Genomic DNA, 22,371 nt, shown 5'->3' with positions numbered 1-22,371 from the left:
TTTACGTTTTCTGAGACGCTCAATATTGATGGGAGCAGGGAGCCAGCCTCACTTTTACCTGTGGGGTGGCTGATGTTCCAATTACTAGCCTTGCAACTAGCAGTCCAATGTTTACTGCAGTATGACATCAATTTTCCCATTCCATTGAGATATATTTGAAATTAAAAGTACAACTCAGAACTCAATTAACAAATATAGTACAGAAATAAAACCTTTTACAATTTTTAATGCACTGAAAACTTTGGATGACATAATAATTTCTTAATAGTATTTATAGATGGGATAATAAAAACATGGAAAGCATAATATATGCATGCATTTAAGAATATTTTATAACATCACAATTATATTATGTACATAATATAATGGAATCCTAATGTAGCACTGTAGACTAAGCACTGGATCGCTAACCACAAACTTATCAATCGCTCTTCAGAAATCCTGTACAGGGTTGATATGAGTCAGAATCGACTCATCAGTACTTAACAATAACAAAAGCATATAATACGATAATGATTTTATTTTTAAAATTTGTTCCTACTCAATTGTAGTTAACAACAATAAGATATAGTACAAAAATGATGTGATTAAAAATATGGATATGACTCAACATTACCTAACAACAAAAAGAACATGATATAAGGAAAATGTTGCAATGCAATAATGTATCTATTAATAGTATAGAACAATAAGGATAATTGTATGAAATAGCATATTTATTAATAGCATAATATCAAGCAATTGAAGAAATGCTTTTCCTTAAAATCCATCTGAAACTATAAAATAGTTTTTCCTTAAGTATTCATTCTTTAACTTGTGTTTCACATATTCTGGAGCTAATTTAGAGATAAACATAGTTTATCTGGATATAGAATAATAGATAAAATCATTTTTAAACAAAACTTTCAAAGCTTTATCATCTTGAGACATAAGGACACCTCATGTTCTATATGAATGATTCAGGACTTGAATCAAAGTAAAAATATTGATCAAGTGGAATGGATTTCCTATATCCTTAATAACAATTTCAGTGAAGAAAAAAAGATCTATGGTGTAGCTTGGATTTAACTACCTAATGGACAATCTTGAAAGCACAAGCTCTTAAAGCATTTAGTGTTAGTGGGTCAGCAGCATTATGCAGCACTAAGGGTTTTATAAGTGAATTAAAAGAAGTTTTAAATCAAATGCTTTATCAATAAAACTTTACCTTCCATAATCAAAGAAAAACACCCCTGAAATTTAATGTTATATATAAGTAGCAGTTAACCTGCTATAAATGATAGTCAACCTTCTGAATAAGAAAATTAACCATACAGGAATGTATAATACTTTATATTGTAAAAATAGCATATTATCTTATATATTGTATGAAAAAAGGATTTATAATGTAAAGCAGTTGCTGTTGTTGTTGTTGTTGTTGTTGTTGTTGTTGTTAGGTGCCATCGAGTGGTACCAACCCATAGCGACCTTGTACACAGCAGAATGAAACACTGCCCAATCCTGGGCCAACCTCACTACTCTTGCTACGCTTGAGTCCATCAATGCTGCCACTTGGCCAATCCATCTCCCTGGGGGTCTTCCTCTTTTTCTCTGACCCTCCACCTTACCAAACATGATATCCTTCTCCAGTGACTGGTCCCTCCTGACAATATGTCCAAAGTCTGAGAGACGCAGTTTGGCCATCTTGGCCTCTAAGGAGCACTCTGGCTGTACTTCTTTCATCACAGATCTGTTGGTTCTTTTGGCAGTCCATGGCACTTTCAATATTCTCCTCTAACACCATAACTCAATGCATCAATTCTTCTATGATTTTCCTTATTCACTGTCCACCTTTTGCATGCATATGAGGTTATTGAAAATACCATGTCTTGGGTCAGGTGCACCTTAGCCCTCAAGCTGATGTCTTTGCTCTTCAACACTTTGAAAACGTCTTGTGCAGCAGATTTGCCTAATGCAATATGTCATTTGATTTCTTAACTGGTGCTTACATGAGTGTTGACAGTTGATCCAAGAAGAATGGAGTCCTTGATAACTTCAACCTTTTCTCTGTTGATAAGAATGTTGTTTATTGGTTCAGTGGTGTTGTTTACATTTCTTAAAGTAGTACATGGATTTTGTTGTTGTTGTTGTTGAAGCGAAAATTTTATCTTATTTTATTTTTTCATAAAATATCATTTCCTCTGAATATTGTAAAAGTGATTCATTCCTTTAACAAACTTTTATATAGTTCTGGAGCCCTTGTGGCACTGTAGGATAAGTACCAGATTACTAACCTTAAGGTTGGTATTTCAAATGTACCAGCCACTCCTCAATAAAAAGATGAACCTTTTTGCTTCCATTAAGACTCACAACCGTACAAATCCTATAGAGAGTTGTTATGAGTCAGAATTGACTAGATATAGCATTGGCTTTTGGCAACAACTTACTAGCACCAATTTCCTTCCATCGTTTCCCTAAAAACTACTCCTAAAAGTAAAGTGCTCATTATCTAAGTGATACTAAGTGCTTGGCAGGATCTTAGGAATGAAAGTCTTTTGAATTTGATTATCTTCAGTGGCTAGAATAACTCCGGGCACTCATTTAAATATGTGATGAATAAAAGAATAAACAGATGAATACATAATTGCTGTTTGTAATTATTTTCCAACCACTACTTAGGACCACTGTGTTAAGAAATGTAATTTATTAGCCAAAGTTATTTCCTAAAGATCATAGAGAAAACACTGAGCAAACGCTTGGAGGGTGATGTTCATTGTTCTAAGTGCTCCTTATATACTGACTCACTGGAGTCTCACATGGAGCACACAATGAAGCTTCTAGTGTCATCTGCATTATACAAATAATGAAACCACCATTTTCAACCAAGAAACAAAATGTATCACCCTTGGTAGTCTGTTCTTAACCACACTTCAATGAATCTGTGTCCCCTGTTCTCTTTTGTGGGAGATTGGCTCACTTTATAGCTTCAGAAACCATTTGGAGCAGACAGTGACTTTTTTTTTTTTTTTTTTTTTTTTTTGAGGTGAGTGAATCTCTTTAAGGGTACACTGGGGATTAGTACTATCTGTAGTGTATGCTGAGTCCTGTATTGTTTTCCCAAACAACTCTGCCCATCAGCTTGAATAACACCCCAAAGATCTGCCTTTGCTATACAAGATCTATATATCGTAAAACCTATCTGGCAATATTACTGAATTCTGTGTGTATTTAACCTGTCTTTTAACTTGGCTCTCTTTTTTATCTCTTTCAAATTTTTATCTCTCATCTTTTTCTTCTTTGAAAAATGTAAATATTCCTTAAAAATCTACTTTCTTATCTTATTTAATGAAATATATCCTCCCCATCCACATATTCCTCTCACCCATGAATTGCACATTAACTTTCCCATAGTAATATTATAACAAGAGAGATTTTGAAACAGTATTTTTCAGATGAAAAATAATAGTCAATCTTTGCCTTATAGCAATATTATAGCATAAAAGTTTCTGAACAAAAGAATATATTTAGCATCCTCACAAAGAGATCTCTTGAACTTATATTAATATTGGAATAGGTTTTTGTGTCAACTTGACTGAATGTGTTCTTTTCTTTAGGTTTTCTTGCTCCAAGTCTTTGTGCATCTCATTTTATTATTTGACTTTGTCTTCATCACCTGACGTTTAAACTTTTCTGGAGTCCTGGAGTTCTGGTGTGGCACTTCAGGATAAGCACTGGACTGCTAACTACAAAGCTGGAGGTTCAAACCACCAGCTATTCTTCGAATAACTGTACATATTCACTATGAGTCAGAATTGGCAAGATGGTATATAACAGCAACATATATAGTCCTGCTGTATAGTTTTAGGATAAATATTAGACTGTTAACTGTAAGATAGGTGGTTCAAACTCACCAACCATTCCTCAGAAACCCTATAAAGGGTCTCTAAGAGTATAAACAGACTTGATGACACTTCAATGACATAACAAATATATACATATATATGTATATATATATGAAAATATGAATTAATAAATGCATATCTATACATTTAGTATAAGATAAATGTTGAAGAAAATGTTAATTGGTTCACATTTGGAAGCCACTTAAAGTTTACTCTAAAATAGTGGCTCTCAAATTGTGTCAAAATTCCCTTGAGGGACATTTTTGCAGACATTTGTAGGGTGGTGAGTAGAGAAGATCATTATTGGTATCTCCTGGGTAAAGAAGGCAAAGTCAAATATTAAAATTAAATATGCAAAGACCTGGAGTTAGAAAACCAAAAGGGAAGAACACAGTTAGCATTTCTGAAACTGAACAACTTGTAGAAAAACTTCCACCCTTGATTTTCCATTTTGAAGGATTGTATGGGCAAAATATTGAATGATGTGGAAAGCATCAAAAGGTGATGAAAGGCATACACAGAGTTACTGTAGCAAAAAAAAAAAAGGTTGATGTCCAACCATTTCAAGAGGTATCATATGATCAAGAGCCAATGATACTAAAGAAAGAATTCCAAAACGCACTGCAAACATTGGCAAAGAACAAACATCTGGGAATTAATGAATACAAATTGAAATATCTCAATAAACTGAATAATATAGCCCTGGAGGCACTCACTCATCTGTGTCAAGAAGACTGGAAGCCCGCTACCTGTCAAACTGGAAGAGATCCAGAATTGTTCCCATTTCAAAGAGGGGTGACCCAACAGAAAGTAGAAATGATGAAACAATATAATTAATATTGCATGCAAGTAAAATTTTGTTAAAGAGAATTAATAAACAATAGGGAACTGCCAGATGTTTAACCTGAATTTAGACAAGAATATGGAATGAGGTATATATATCACTTCTGACATCAAATGGATCTTGGTCAAAAGCAAAGAATACCAGAAAGATTTTACATGCGCTTTACTAACTACACAAAGCCTTTCAATAGTGTGGATCATGACAAGCTATGGACAACATTGCAGGGAATGAGTATTCCAGAACAATTAATTGTGCTCATGAGGAACCTGTACGTAGACCAAGAGGCAGTTGTTAGAACAGAACATTGAATGTTTTAAAATTAGAATAGGTATGTGCCCGGGTTATATTCTTTCACCAACACATTCAGTCTGTATGCTGAGCAAATAATCCTTAACCTTGATTATATGAAGAAGAATGTAGCATCAGGATTAGAGAAAGATTCATTAACAACCTGCAATATGTAGATGACACAAACTTGCTTGCTGAAAGCCAAGAGGAGTTAAAATACTGATGATAATCAAAGACCACAGCCTTTGACATGGGTTGTACCTCAAAGTAAAGAAAACAAAAATCCTCACCACTGGACCAATAAATAATATCAATATCAGTGGAGAAAAGTTTGAAGTTGAAAAAAACATCATTTTGCTGGTTTAACCATCAACACTCACGGAAGCAGTAGTCAAGAAATCAAATGATGTTATTTCTTGGGGAAACCTTCAGCACAAGACCTCTTTAAAATGTTCTATAGCAAAGATGTTAGTTTGAGGACTAAGGTGCTCCTGACTCAAGCCATAATATTTTTAATAGCCTACTGTGCATGTGAAAGATGGGACAATGAACAAGGAAGACTATAGTAGAATTGATGTATTAGTGTTGGAGCAGAATATTAAAAGTACCTAGGACAGCCAAAAGAACAAACATATCTGTGTTGAAAGAAGTACAGCCAGAATGTTTGTTAGAAGCCAGGATAGCCAGACTTTCTCTCATACTTTGCACATATTATCAGGAAGAATCAGTCCCTGGAGAAGGACAGCATGCTTGGTAAAGTGGAGAGCCAGTAAAAAAGAGGAAGACCCCAACAAGATGTAGTTTCATAATGGCAGGAGCAATTGGCTCAAATGTATCAAGGATTGGGAGGTTAGTAGAGGACCTGGCAGTGTTTTGTTCTGTGTACATAAGGTCACTATTAGTAAAGTGGGTAAAGAACAGGGATGATGCTAAAATATGCAAGACAGCCTTCTAAAACAAACAATTATTTAGCCCCAAATATCAAAAGCTCTAAGATATTGTATATCTATACCATTTGTTTTTATATGTCTCTTCTTCACTACAACAGACTGTTGTTGTTAAGCTATGAGTGCTGTCAAGTCAGTTTCAACTCAGAGCGACCCTTTATAGGATTTTCAAGGAATAGCTAGTGAGTTTGAAACACCATCCATGGGGTTAGCAGTCCTGTGCTTATCCTACAATGCCACACGAAGAACCACTAAACAAGTGTGAAAATTGAGTGTCTTGCCATAGGATGCTTCTCATATTTTTGCTTACCCTAGAAATGATATAATTGCTTAATATTCTGGGTACAGCCACTATGATACTTGCCTAAATTATAAAAAGATATAAATCAAACTCAATCTACACCTCAAGATCCACCACTTTCTCCTTGGAACATTGGTTTGATATATGAAGGATTAACCCAAGTGCTACACTGGCAGCACTATTATCTACTTAATTCTTTGCAAGTATGACTTTAAAAACAAATGTCTAATTTACTTTACAAACAAATGTCTAATTTATTTTTCTTGCTTGAAATTCTGTAAGAAAGCTAACACTGTTATTTTAATTTCAACTCAAAGATTCCTTTGATAATATCAAAACTATCAGGTATCAGAGCACAGTGGCTCTATAGGAGAAGCACGGAAATGCAAATCACAAGGTCTCCAGTTCTAGTCCACTAGCAGCTCCACTAGAGAAAGATGTCACTTTCTGCTCCTGCAAATATTTTCAGCCTCAGAAACCCTATACAGTTTCACTATGAGTCAGAACAACTTGACAGCACTTCAGAAAAACAACAACAACAATAATCAGGTATGTTCTTTTCAATAGCGTGTAAAGTTCCTTTTACTTCTAGTGAAAAATTAGTTCTGTGTTACTATCTCTATTTTAAGGAGCTCTGGTAGCATAGTGGTTATGAATCAGGCTGTGAACCGCAAAGTCAGCAATTCGAAACTACCAGCTGCTCTGTGGGAGAAGATGAATTTTTCTGCTCCTGTAAAGATTTACTGCCTCAGAAACCCTGTTCAGGTCGCTATGGGTCGGAACCGACTCTACGGCACTCAGCAACAACAACAACATCTCTATTTTACAAATTCCTATGTATTCATGGTACTCTGCTACTGCTGTACAAGTGCTATTATCGGCCCACAATGGTAGTATCAAAAAGGAATTTAGTCTAAATAAAAATGATAAGTCATGTATAATTTTAAAAAGTGAATAAAAAACGTAGGCACCATAGCACTATGATGAAGCCCTATAGAAGTTATTAGAGGGATGGATATATTATATGCATTTGTCTAAGACAAAGAAGATTTCCTAGAGAAGCAGCATTTGAAATAATTCATATACAGAGTATTTGACCTAGCAGGATTTCTTTAGAGGTAAAGAAAATGAGTCGATTGAGGCAAATGAAATATGAACAAAATATTCATATAGACAAAAATATGGTTATACAGGAGGTATCTAGACATACTGAAAAGTTACTATCAATATTTTTGTTTATTTGTATCAATAATATTTTGCAGCTACTGGTTGTAGCATACATCACTTAAGTGCTATGATGTATTTCACTTATTATCCTTACTAATGTTTCAGCTTAAAATCAATCCGTTTTTCCAATATGCTATTCATATTATTAGAGCTACTATAAAAATATAACCCCATTGGCAATTGAAATACCACTGGCATAGCATCCAGCATCACAGCAACACCCAAGACACCACAGTATGACAAACTGGGAGAGGAGTGGTGGATAAAATACGTGGAAAAGAAAATGTTTATCATATAAATACTTCCCATATTAATGATGTAATGTGGTAATGAAAAATGCACAGCTTTAATTTGGCATTCCTAGTAGCTGAATTAGTAGTAGCTTTGGAGAGCAGAGAAAAATCAAACTAGTTGACAGCTTGAATATTGAAATCTTACTTGCCAAAAGCATTCAGAAAAGCCCCTTGTCAAATTTCCACATCAAATAAGACATTTGACATTTCAAGAAGACTCATTTGTTGAAAAGAGAAAAGAAAAAAATCCATATTGTCATCTTTTGAAGGACAAAATGAAAAATCAAAATTCATTGTGTTACTACATATTTTTAAATTGTTTATTATGCTGATACTAGTTTTAAAGAAAAATGTATTGCAGGCACTATGAAATAAATATATCTTTCGTAACAACATACTAAGAAATTGTAAACAATGAAGTGGCACGCTACAATTAACATGTTTTATATATCTGTAATAAAATAGCCTACACATTCAATGTTTATTAAACAAATATAAACTACTCATAGATGATATAAAGTCAAATATAATGACATTACATAAAATGATACACCTCAGTGTTTGTTGGCCCCCATTAACAGGAAAGAGTGACCCTGTGATTGGAACTCCTCAGATCTTCCTGTTGTATCTCTATACTTCTTTCCTTTCTGTTTATAAAACATGGTTAACTGTAAGTTAGATAATGGTCTCCTTGAATTTTGTGAGCTATTTTAGAAAATTAACCAACACATAATAACAATGAAATTGATTTAGTTTGGAGTAGCTACTTTAGAAGATGACTGTACATACAGTCATATGGACAAAGTCCTAAGGCCTTTAAACATAGCTGGGTGACTGAGGGAATGAGACATGTTGCATGTGCAGTCAGTGGAGGATAGAGTCACCTAGCTTGTGATCTAGAGAGAAAGAGATTGATGGAAGCTTACTTGTCGGAAGTGTAGGGAGTTACACAGACTCCTGAGCTAAAGCTAGTTCCCAGTGACTTGGTCCTGGGGATGGCTGCGTATGGTTTGATTTAACTTGGGGTAGTTAAGGTGAGAAGGTAGAAGTGTCACAAAAGTGGTTTGGGACAAAGAATCTTGACTATACAGGAAGGGGAAGCCTGAATCCATTTCTAAATGGGAATTTGATTTATGCTGACCCTGCCACCAATGTCTCTATAGGGTTTCAGGACATGTGTGTATCACAGTAGGTGATACTGTCAGAGAGGGATACAGCACAATGCTTGTCTATAAAATATCATTGCAGTGTTTCATCTGAAATATAATATTTTAATATTTTAGATAGCTAAAACAAAAATATTTTTATAAACTCACTTTACATGCATAACTATACATATACAACAAGGTGAATTCTAAGCTAATTTATTTTTGAATCATCTAATGCACTCCCATCAGAGGTCTCATTATTACCTAATTACAATGATATTTTGAATCATGTGGTTTCATCTGCTTACACTCAAAGTTTATAATGTTTTCATTGCTACTGGTGTGATTTTGGCCAATGATTCAATAAAAATGTCTGGTGTTTTAGCTACATTATTGTGGTAATTAATTGTTTCTGAACATATATCAATAATTTTTTGAGAATTAACTATAAATTAAAAGATAATAAGGATATGCAATAAAGGTTTCACTTAGTTTCTAATGTAAATCAATGTAGAAACATGTACAGAACTATTCTGTGATTTACTATTACATCACATATTATTTTGTGATTAAAAATGATAATAAATATGACTAAGGATTCTTCTACAGACTTTCCTATTTATTGTCCAACTTTCTCATATGCTTGTGATAAGTTGGACAATGAAGAAGGAAGATCATAGAATTGATGCATTTGAGCTATGGTGTTAGAGGAGAATATTAAAAGTACCATGGACTGCCAGAAGAACATACACATTTATGTTGGAAGTACAGCCAGACTGCTCCTTAGAAGCCAGGTTGGCCAGACTTCGTTCATCACACATCATACATTTATGAGGAGGAACCAGTCTCTGGATATGTACATCATGCTTGGTAAAGTAGAGGGCCAGCAAAAAGAGGAAGATCCCCAACAAGATAAACTGGCACAGTGGCAGCAGCAACAGACTCAAGCGTATCAACAATTATGAGGTGGGTGCAGGATGGTGTTTAGTTCTATTGTGCTTAACATTGCTAAGAGTCAGTTTCAATTCAACAGCACCTAACAACAACAAAGATTCTTTATGATTAAATTTGTAATACATATGACTAAGGATTCTATGTGGTCTGTGTTGAATTACTGCACTGGGTGACATCAACTCTAGTGACTTCACCATTTGCTACACAGTTAGTGGTAAAGCAGGGAATTGCCTACTTTGTCCCTTTAGTAATGCAGTTATTTAGTTACTAGTGTTACAGCCACTAATTTGGAAGTTAAAATATAAATGTGTAATTTATTTGTTCCAGTTATTTCTGTTTCACATTATTGTCATTGTTTTATTCTCTACTAAATTGACTAAGAAGATAATAGAAAAAGGTATTTTAGCATCGTGTGGCACTGTGGGTTAATACACTGGACTGCAAAGCTGCTTTGAACCATAAGGTCAGTGATTCAAGTTCACCAACTGTTCCTCGGAAACCCTATACAGGGTCACTATGGGTGAGAACTGACTCAACAGCACTTAACAACAACAACATACAATAAATACGTAGATTCCAAATTTTGGTGTTATTTTTTATTGCCTCTTTATGTAATTAATTTGCATGTTTAATGTGGTTTTAAAACAATATAAGCTTAATTAGTAAAAGCAAGTTTCTACAGAAGAATCTTATTGAAAGGAACTATTTGGCTTTTTGAGTTTCAAGCAAGCTGCTTGCTGTGGTGTCATCAAGTCAAGAAATAAAACCCATTTCTAGGATGGAAAGCTAAAGGGAACCATTGAGCAGTCTAATATGCTCATTGATGACCACCTGGGTCTATTTGTGTATAGGAGTGAGGGAAATGCAGCAATGAAGACACGGAATAAGTTTGGACATGTTCCATTGGCACCCATTGACCTTGAGATGGGAGAAATGAGAGGAAGGGCTGGCTGATCTGAATATTAGAGATTTGTATGAACTCCTAGCCCCTAGGCACTGACCAAGCCCATGGGGACTAGGGCTGAGCATGAAGAGGTCAGCTCGTTTGAAATGTAGGGAGGTTTGTGTGAACTCCCATTTGGTACCCATTTGACTTAGCTTGGATGGCTAAGTTTAAACTGGCCCAAACCCAACCAGATGAAGATAAAGATGTCTGATACTGTGAACAAATATAAATGCTACAGTTTGATGAACTAGAAATTTTGTTTATGGATGCAGTTGATCATACTTTCAACTAGAATAGAAAATTCTTCATAGCAAGAAACAAGCTTGCCTCCTCAGTGTACTGAATTGATAGAGATGGATAATTTAGATATTGTTTATCAAGAAAAAGGGGCCTATAAACTTTCATGGTTGTGCTTATTTTCAGAATGAGGTGGGTAAAGGAGAATCCTCACTGAATAGTTTTCCTCTTTTCCAGACGGGTCTGGTGAAAGGGGTGGAGGATGATGCTCATAGAAGTCTATGATTCAAGTACAAGTAACTGTTAACAGGATTAATTGTGATTGTCTAAATCAAAATTGTAGAAGACTTGTAACTAAAAAGGTTGAGTAGTCAATCTTTCATTTCAGGAACAGATGATCCAAGGACCCTCAAGAAGTAAGAGTATGAAAGGAACCTGAGATCTCTACCTAGAAAAGTGATGACAGCAGAGATGGCAAGAGGTGGTGGCATGGAGAGACAGAACAGCTATCTCCTAAGGGCAAGAGGCTGGCTTGCAGAATGAGCCCTTTGTACACTTAAATTGATATATACTTGTTGTTTTGTATGTATGCATTAAGCATTTTTACTTTGTTCATTTGTGAAATATAAGATGTAAATGGGGAACCACAGGGAGAAGGTAGGATGACTGTTGTTGCAGGGAGGGGATTGTTATGTTTGAGATGAAACAAATGTGTGACTTGTTGAATGTAAAGCTGATTAGTAAAATTTCACTCAATTCACAATAAAGCACTTTTTAAAAAGCTGGTTTCAAATATATTATTTTAGTAAATATAATAATTATTATTTAATTTTACAACCTGCATTTACACATACATGAGGATGCTTCAAAAAATTCTGAAAAAAAAAAAAAAGTTCATTATCTTTTCATATTATTTTCCAAAAATTTTTTGAAGAAAAATTTCCCCAAAATTTTTTGATGCCCCATTGTCAAAATTAACTCAAGGGTAATGGGTTATGGTTAACATAACAAAGAAAATCATATTCCCAGATAGGATTACATTCATAGAGAGAGGAGTTAGTTTTCCAATTTATGTTGTGTAAGTACATGATTCAGTCTATAACAGTTTTCCCCACAGTGGACCCATGCTCTATTCTCTCTGGAAACACACATTGGGATGTTATTTTCATTATTATGAGGTGCATATAAAAACTATAACTAATTTTACCTAAACAAAAACAATATATTGTAAAGTGGAGGGTGTGGTGCTGTGGGTTAATGCGCCAGATTGCAAAGCCTTTTGAACTGCAAGGTTGGCCGTTCAAGCTCAGTGAGCTGCTCCTCGGAAACCCTTTACAGAGTCACTATGGATTGGAACCCACTCAACAACAACAACTGACATGATAGTTTAACACAGTGGCAGCAACAATGTTCTCAAACATAATAATAACAATTATGATGACACACGATCTGGCAGTGTTTTGTTTTGTTGTGCATAGGGCCGCTATGAGTCGGCATCAATTTGAGGGTACCTAACAACAGCAACAAGGAGCTCTAGTAGTGTAGTGGTTACGAATAGGGCTGTGAAACCCAAGGTCAGCAGTTCGAGACTACCAGCTGTTCCATGGGAGAAAGATGAGGCTTTCTGCTCCGTAAAGATTTATAGCCTCAGAAACTCTGTACAGGGTCGCTGTGAGTCAGAACCGACTCCACTGCACATAACAGCAACAACATTAACTTTGTTCAATTTGTTTTGATTTTCTTACTGCCTGATGCTTCATATACTTCCTCCTCTTTCAGGTCCTCCACTCCTTATATTATCTCAGGGGAGTGTTCTGTATTCCTAAAGGAATGTTCATTTTTAACATCCATTAGTTTTATTTAACTTCACAAACTTTAATATTGGTATGCTACATGCTAGAAAGGAGTCCTGGTGTGGCACTGTGGGTTAATGTGTCAGACTGAAAAGCTGTTTGAACTGCAAGGTCGGCAGTTCAAGCTCACTAGCCGTTCTCGGAAACCCTATACAGAGTCACTATAAGTCAGAACCACTCGATGATTCTTAACGATACATGCTAGAAAAACAAATGAATATACTCTCTGTCTTCTTGACACTTGCATATTCAACAATGACAGAATATGGTATTAATTTTAATTGACCAATTATTACAAGTATGCCATTTTTAAGGTAAAATTTTCTTTAAAATAAACAAGCAAATCTGTTGTTTTCTTCCATGAATTATTATCTAATAATGCATATTTGAAATAAGGAGTCCTGCAGGGTAGTGCACTGAATTACAAGATCAGTTTGAACTACAAGGTGGCAGTTCAAGTCAGTTTGAACTACAAGGTGGCAGTTCAAACACCACCCCACCCCCCGCCACTCCTTGGAAACCCTTAACAACTCAGAAACACTTAACAACATTTGAAATATGGTGGAGAGTTAAAAGTACCCAAGAAATGCATATAGCTACTTCCCTTTTGACCTCTAAAAAAGTGATAAATAACCTTGAGTGCTGGCAATTTATACCTGACAGCTAGTCTGAAATAGTCCCCCAAAATATTAACAACTGTCCAGAAATATGAACAATGATAAGGTAAACAGTTCTGTGACTAAATTAAAGTGAGACAAATACGAAATATAAATCCATTCCATATCCAGGTCTGAAACAAGGTAATGACAAGGAAATTCAGTAACCATAGACAATGGCAGAATTGACTAACTTGTCTTGCTTCAATATTTCTCCTTCTAGTAAAAAATAACCCATTATGTAATTTCCCTCAATTCTGCTAGCATGAAATCAAGGACTGTCTTTAGAATATGTTTTAGTACTCAAAATCCTATAGTACTTGTTATGAATAGATGCAAAGGAAGTGAGTGGTTATTTTGTTGTTTTGTGTGTTTTTTTTGGCTTTTTTTTTAGTTTAATTTTTCTTACATAGAACCTATGATTATCTCTTGCTGCTGCTAACCAAGGCACTTAATTTTTCTTGAATACTCAGGTTTCTTGCAATCCTTGGCTGACAAACTTTGACACTCATCATGACTTGATTAGTGTTTGTTTCTTTCATTATATGCTGGAAATTACAGTGAAATTACTAATCAAGTATTTTGAACAGTCTTTCTTGACTTTGGTTATTTATTTTAGAAAAAAGTTTCAGTAAAAATGCTGATTACCAGGGTCCTCTCAATATATCAAATTATATAGTTTTTTGTATATTTAAAGTTCTATCCATTAAATAAGAACTAGAAAAGGGAAAACTTGATGTTTATTTAAAGTCTATTGGTTCAGATATACTTAAGTTCCTTACAGATATTGTATTTCAGGTTATAACTGAAGGTCAAGTAGTTTCAATCATATTCACAAAGTCATACTGCAAATAAATTGAAATTTAGAAACAATCTCAATTTGGGCTATAATGTATTCTTATTTCTGAATCAACTTCAGTAAGAGCAAAATAAAAAGTAGTAATATGAACTAAACATGAGGGACTTTCAAAAAGTGAAAATGGAAAAATTGAATAGAAAAATAATGGAATTTTTTAATTAACTTTTTAAAGCCCCCTTGTATAGCTGAAGTTTTAAAAATATTATGGTAAACACAATGACCAGTAGTCTATGAATAAAAAATATAATGAGCATGTTATAATGAGAGTGATTATTAGAAAAGTGGAAAAGAAATTTAGTCTCTGGATACTTCTCTGACCTATTCGCCTAGTACTCTACCTAACATCTCTATTCTGGTTACACTTGTCTCCTTGGTGTTCCTAAAAACATCAGATTAATAACCACGTTTTGGCCTCAGAGTCTGTATAGTCTTCCCTCAGCATACACACAAGCATACACTTACTCTCACTTACTTTCCTTGATACCATATCCATCTTTGCAACTACCCTTCTTATTGCCTTGCTCTGTGCTTCATTTTTCTCCACATTGTTGTTTGTTAGTGCCATTGAGTCTATTCTGACTAATAGAGACTCCAAATAGGATTTCCAAAGGAAGCATAACAAGTTATATTTTGTATCCTTTATTTAATTTAATTTTACTCTTTCCTAGAATGGATGTGAGAATTAATAATTGGAGAGATGGTGAGTTTGGAAATTGGTCACAATCTTCAATGATTTTATTAACACTCTTTTTAATCTATAGCTGTAACTTAAGTGCTCAGTAGGCACTCTATGATTATTTGCTGAATAAATAAATGAAAATTTAGTGTTTTAGAATTTTGTGAAACATCACATTACATTGAAATTCTAAACTCAGGTTATAATTTTAACATCCAAACCAAACCAAACACAGTTGTCAAGATGATTTTGGCACATAACGATCCTGTAAGACAGAGTCAAATTACTTCATAGGGTGTCCAAGTCTATAATATTTACAAAAGTAGACTGCCTTATGCTTCCCCCATGGAGCAGCTGATGGATTTGAACCTTTCAGTTAGCATCGTAATGCTTACATAACCCTTTGCATTACTAGGTGTCTTCTAATCATAGTTAAAAACCAAATCCAAAAAACAAACAAAAATAACAACAGCAAAAAAATTCCACAATCTCTGTAAAACAGAGAAATGTAATTCAGAAAATATAAACTCCTGTTTTCTTCTCTTTTCCCCATTAGCTTACATATTTCACTTCTGTATCTATCTTTCTATATCTTCATTCATTTCTATACCTTTCTAGGACCTTGTTAAGAAGTCAAAATGGCGTGATTGCAAGTATACTGTCTCCTACTTGTGTGACTCAATCTCTGTACTCTTCAGTTTCCTCAGTAATAAATTATGACTAAAGAAAGTAGCCACTCTTTGGGCTTTCTGAGTACTCAGTTAGATAATGCCATTAAGGCATTTAGTACTGGTCTTGGTCTGTTGAAATTATCCAATTAATGGTATCCATATCAATTATAAAATGATGATTATAAACATTTAAATATAATAGGTAGGTCTTTGCATTCATACAGACTTAGTTGATAACATATAAAAAGTAAATATGGCCTAATTTTAAAAGTATACACAAGAAATCATATTTGCATGTAACATTTTTTTTCAAGAAACAGTTCATCAAGGCTTTCTGAAATTCCTACTCTGATTTTGCCATAGTCACTATTCACTTGTCCAAGTACATAAATACCTAAAGCAACCATTTAAAACATAGGAGTCTTAATCTTATATTTTCTTTATTTTTCTTCATTGTTTAGCATGGCACTCAGACATGGATGACTTTCTTTTGAATGTGTGTAATTCTAGTGAGTGTATTTTTAATTTGTTTCACTTACATATTGCGGTATATTTCCTGAAGTTAGGTGATAATTAAAATGATTTGCAGCAGAGAAAAAGAGGAAGGAGTAGTGTATACTTACAGTGAATTTCTAGCACCTGCATGGCTACCTGAGGGGTGGCATTGAGGGATTCGTGTTCTACTCTGCACATAATGGAGGCCCCATCGTCGCTCCGGTCAACTCGGAAGTCCAGTGTGCTGCTGACAGTGAACGTCTTGCGATTGGCATCCTCTTCTTTTAAATATTTTACATCTGTAAATAAGATATGAATTTTAAAATTCTGTGATGTTTTCGGTCACAATTTAAAAGATTTCTTTTACTTAAGCCATTATTTAAAACACTTTCCCCCTATATTTATGAATTAACAAAACAAATGCCTGCTTGTCTAACACTTAATGCATTTCAATTTGATCAAATAAAAATACAATTTTTTTTTTCCAAATATTAATTTTAGGAGAAAATGCAGAAAATGAAAGGATGAGGGGGCAGAGCAGTTTGATTCCTATGGTTTCAAATTCACCTAAATTTTATAACGAGATATAAGACTTCTTCCTACTTCATTAAAAAAAATGCAGATTATACTGCTAAATGCTTCTCTTCTTTTAGACATAAATTTTATTGAAAACAATCTTTATCTGAGCCACAAGCACTGAGGAAAAGCACATTCACAACTATCTGGTTATACCTAATGGAAATTATAATATATTTGTGAAGTGAAGATAAATCTCCAAAGAAAAATATAAGATAAGTAAGCTGTCACATTTGGTAGCTAAAAGAATGTAATCATTCATATGAATATTTTGAGTACTTAAATATACCTTTACAGTGAAATTTACTTGGGAACAAAATGCTGTTCACTTGATTCATTTTAGCATTCTCAAGATATGGATTAAGTTTTCCATATTAGAATTTATTGTATATGCTTCAGATTCACTATTAAATGACATATTATCAATTCCCTTTGAGTTGATTCTAAGTCATAGTGACCCTATGTCACTATGTATAGGGTTTTTCAGTAGCGGCTGGTGGATTTGAACCGCTGACTTCTTTTTCAAACTGACCTTGAAATCTACAAACCAGGCTTCTGTTAAATGGCATACTTGGGAATTAATGTGGAAAAGATCTTTAGCAATATTTGTATTTAATTTGTAATGTCTCAAATCTTAAGTAGCTGATTGTTGATGTTGAAAGTGATTTCCAGTCAGTTCTGACTCATAGCAACCCTGTGTAAAGGTTTCCGAAGTTGTAAATCTTTGAGGAGCAGAAAGTGTCATCTTTCTCTTGATGAGCTGCTGGTGGGCTTGAACCGTCAGTTTTGGTTCAAAATTCAGTGCTTACAGTACAGTCACTGCACTCCTGAAGAAGCTGATGTTGTTGTTGTTAAGTGCCGTCGAGTCGGTTCCGACCCATAGCGACCCTGTACAGGATTTCCGAGGGTGTAAATCTTTACGGGAGTAGAAAGCCTCATCTTTCTCCCGCGGAGCAGCTGGTAGTTTCGAACTGCTGACCTTGCGGTTCACAGTCCGAGTCGTAACCACTACGCTACCAGAGCTCCTTCTTAGAAAACCTAAATAGAGTCTCTAGGAGTCAGATGGTACTTAACAATCACAAATGTGTTCATGATAGAATCTATAGAAATTGTATCTATGTTTGATACTAAATTTGTTAATTTGTATGTTCTTATTCCATGTCCTAGCTTGTTACTTTTTTTGTTTTTCTCTTCCTTGGGATGTTACTGAATTACATGGTGATCTAGAAGCACTTCTTAATTTGTAATGTGTCTAGAAATCACATGCAAATTTTTTATACAGATTTGAATTCACAGACCCTGATCATTTTCTATATTGAAGAGTTAGGGAATATTGGATATATGAACACCAGAGGTATTCATAGGACTGAAACAAACAGGAACTTTTGAGACTTGTTCTTCCAAATTGGCTTATTCTTTCTAAAAATCACCTCCCTTCCTAAGCTTTCATTCTAGCTTTACTAAATTAAAAAATACATGCTCATCCTTCCATTATTCAAAATATTTGTGTCATGTTATTATTATATAATGTTAGTGAAATGACTAGCAAAATTTGAGGGCAAACAACTAACACAGGACTATGTAATCTTCTTTTTGGACAATAGCCATTCAGCTACTTTTTCCATTTTCCTCCAATACAATTTCTAGATATTTAAGCACTAATTCTTAAGTCCTGTAGGATAGGCATTGGACTGCTAATAGCAAGGTTGGTGGTTCAAACCCACCAGCTACTCTTTTATCCTTATCTTGATATAGAATCCTTATATCTTCCCTGAAACTCCTATTTTATTTCTTCCTAGTCATAATGGATATGAATCAGGCTGCTAACCCCAGGGCCAACAATTTGAAACTACCAGCTGTTCTGTGGGAGAATGAAGAAATTTTTTGCTCTCTTAAAGATTTACAGCCTCGGAAATCCTGTACAGAGTTGCTATGAGTAGAATTGAGTCCACAGCACATAACCACCACCACCAGTCAATTGCTAGTGAGACACTTTAGGATAAATACTGGATCAGTGGTTCAAACTCATCAGCCTATCTTCAGAAACCCTATACAGGGTCACAATGAGTCAGAACTGACTCAATGACACTTAACAAAAACAACAGTCAATTCCTAGTGTGATGCAGTAGGGTAAGCACTGAACTGCGAACTACAAGGTCTACCATTCAAGCTCACCCGCTATTCCTCAGAATCCCCATGTATGTTGTTGTTGCTATTAGCACTCCAGTGTCTATCCTACAGCAAGTCATTTCTGAGAAGTATCTGGTAAGCCTGAATCACTGAACTTGTGGTTTTAAGTGACATTGCAGGCCAGCCCATTAACCCATAGCACCACTTTAGAATGTTGAAATTTTCAAATTTCATTATACTATTTTGATGATTTTGTGCATGTTAAGTTTTCTATGACAAAATAAACTTAAGAAAGCTCACCTAAAGGAAAATATCATTTTTCTCAACATTTCTTGGAAAGTGTCAAAGATAGAATTTGGATCCCTTCTAAACAGAATGGAGTAGCACTGTAGGATAAGCATTGGATTGCTAACTACAAACCCATCAGCCTTTATTCATAAACTCTACACATAGTCACTATTATTTGGGACCAATTCAATGATACTTAACAACAAAGAACCAGAATGGGGAAGATAATATCACTATTTTTGTAAAGGTTGTTGTTAGGTTTCATCCAGTTGGTTCTGACTCATAGAGAACTTATACAGATATAGCTTAACACCTCCTGGTACAGTGCCATCTTTACAATTGTTATGTTGGAGCCTATTGTTGCTGCCACTGTGTCAGTCCTTTTCATTGGGGTCTTCCTCTTTTTTTTTTTTTGCCAACCCACCATATTACCAAGCATGATTGATGCCCTTCTCCAGGATCTTATGCCTGTTGATAACATGTCCAAAGTATGAGAGACAAAGTCTTGCCATGTTGGCTTTCAAGCACTTTCTGGCTGTGCTTGTCCCAAAACAGATTTATTTGATCTTCTGGCAGTCCATGGTACTTTTAATACTCTTCTCCACCACCATAACTCAAATGCATCAATACTTCTACCAGCTTCCTTATTCATTATCCAACTTTCACGTCCATAGAAGGCAATTGAAAATTCTATACTTTGGGTCAGACATACCTTAGCCCTCAAAGTAATATCTTTGCTCTTTAACACTTTAAAAAGTTTTTTTTTTTTTTTTTTTTTGCAACAGAGCTGCTTGATTCAATACATGATTTGATTTCTTGATTGCTGCCTTCAAGAGCATTGGACCCAAGCAAAATAAATTATTTGACAACTTCAATCTATTCTCCAATTATCATGATGTTATTTAGCGGTCCATTTCTGAGGATTTTCATTGAGATGCAATCCATACAGCAAACTATAGACTTTGATCTTCACTAGTAAATATATTAGAGTCCTCTACACTTCCAGCAAGCAAGGTTGTATCATCTGCATATCTCAGTTGGATAATGATTCTTCCTCCAATACCCTTACCATGTTCTTCTTCATATAGAATGGATTATTTACTCAGTATACAGACTGAATAAGTATGCTGAAAGAATGCAATCCTGGCTCACACATTTTCTGATTTTTTAAACCATTCACTATCTCCTTGTTTCACTCCAATAACTTCCTCTTCATCTATGTACAGTTCTTCATGAGCATAATATAAATATTCTGGAATACCCATTCTTCTCACAGCTCTCAATCAAGAGTTACAGTAACTTCCTGACAAAAGTAAACCAACACTATTTCTTATCATCATTACTACTCCACTCTGTGTTGTTGTTGTTGTTGTGAAGTGCCATCAAGTCAGTTCTGATTCATAACAACCCTGTATAGGGTTTCTGTAGCTGGTGAGCTTGAACCGCCGATCTTGCAATTCAAGTGGCTTTGCAGTCTGGCTCATTAACGCACGACACCACACCAGGACTCCTACTTTGTGTTAAGCTGGCTAAATTCTAGATGAGTATGACTGAAAGGTTGAATCTGTATTTTTCTACATGGAGTTCTGGTGTGGCACTCTGGACTAACGTGTCAGACTGCAAAGTCATTTGAACCACAAGGTTGGTGGTTCAAGCTCACCAGCTGCTCCTTGAAAAACCTATACAGGGTTGCTATGGGTTGGAATAGATTCAACAACACTTAACAACAACAACAAACCCTGCTCATAGGGCAAGAAAATAGCAGGCCAATAGTGCTTGGGCTCAATACCTCTTGTCCCAGTTCCCTCTCATCCCATCACTCATTGAGTAGAGGTTTCAGGCATGGAGAGGCAATCCATAAAGGTCAGAGTCTACCATCCTCACTCTCAACAATATGCTGATAAAGCCGGGATGCTTCTTTAAGAGACAAAAGACATATTTCCAACTTAAAAAACAGTGACAGAGAGATTTTGCCCATAGAAAAATGTAAACTATTTGAAGAGAGAGTACTGAAGCTCTCTCGAAAATCACAATCTGGAAAAGAGCATAAAGAATATCAAGTGGAGGATTCTTTTGAAAACAATGGGTATTTGAATGATAAGCAATTATGAGGAAGCTGGTAGCTTCATAAAAACAATGAGCTAAGCCATAAATCAGCTAGTTTACCAGAAAAATAAAACAAAACAAATAGAAAAAGAGAAACCCAAGGAAAACATTTCTATGGTCAAACAAAGAGCCCTGATGATATATAAGATAAGCACTGGACTGTTAACCACAGACAGAAAGATGAAGCAGTCTGCTCTTGTAAAGATTTGTAGTCTTGGAAACCCAATAGAGCAGTTCTAGTCTGTCCTATGTGGTTGCTGTGAGTTGGAATAAACTCTATGGCTGTGGGTCATGGTCAAACAAATCTCAAATATTGTCGTGGATAAATACTCCTGCAAAGGTTTTTTTTTTTTTTTAATGGTGAGAGCATTGTAAAAACTGAAAAATCAGGTGACAAATGTGGAATGAAACAGCCAAGTGTAACAGAGGTAGACAGCTTAAAAGAGACATAAGGAAAAAAGACCCCGGACAAAACCACACTGTAGGAGAAAGAGACTTCAGTAATATAATCTATAAAAATCAGTAAACAAATAAACAATGAGTTGAGGGAGGGGGAAGGAATCCAGAAAACAGGATTAAATCCTAGGCCATTTACTAACTAAAATATTATGACCAAATTCTTGAGAAATGCTGAAGACCTTGCAACTCTCTCTTCCTTTGCTTGAGCAATTATGAAGATACGCAGTATGCATCTGGCGCACTTAGCCCAGAAGTCATACCTTGGAACAAATGAGAAAAGAATGTTGTAGGGGCTTAATAAACCTCCTTACAAGTGTTTTACAGAAGTGACTAGCTGCAGACCAGTCCTTGAAACAAGAATCAGTGTTTCCAGCCCTGACTTCTGTATGATGGCCACTGAGAGTGACCAAGTACCTGAAACCCAGCCCTGAGTTTGAACTGCAGTCTAAAGAAAAATGCATGCATGCCACCCAGTAATATGTCCTGCTGTTGTTGTTGTTGTCAGGTGCCATCAAGTCGGAACCGACTCATAGTGA

The 22,371-nt window shown here is 35.2% G+C and overlaps 1 protein-coding gene across 1 annotated transcript in view; it reads right to left on the bottom strand.

Moving 5' to 3' along the window:
- CADM2 (cell adhesion molecule 2) overlaps window positions 1-22,371 on the bottom strand; it is a 535,372-nt gene that overhangs the window by 215,563 nt on the left and 297,438 nt on the right. The window contains exon 5 of the mRNA XM_006864647.1: window positions 16,405-16,575. Coding sequence (XP_006864709.1) covers window positions 16,405-16,575 — 171 coding nt within the window. The remainder of the gene's footprint in view (window positions 1-16,404; window positions 16,576-22,371) is intronic.

This window comes from Chrysochloris asiatica, unplaced genomic scaffold, assembly GCF_000296735.1.
Source record: "Chrysochloris asiatica unplaced genomic scaffold, ChrAsi1.0 scaffold00068, whole genome shotgun sequence".
NCBI classification, from domain to species: domain Eukaryota; kingdom Metazoa; phylum Chordata; class Mammalia; order Afrosoricida; family Chrysochloridae; genus Chrysochloris; species Chrysochloris asiatica.
This window is presented reverse-complemented; position numbering and strand designations above follow the sequence as displayed.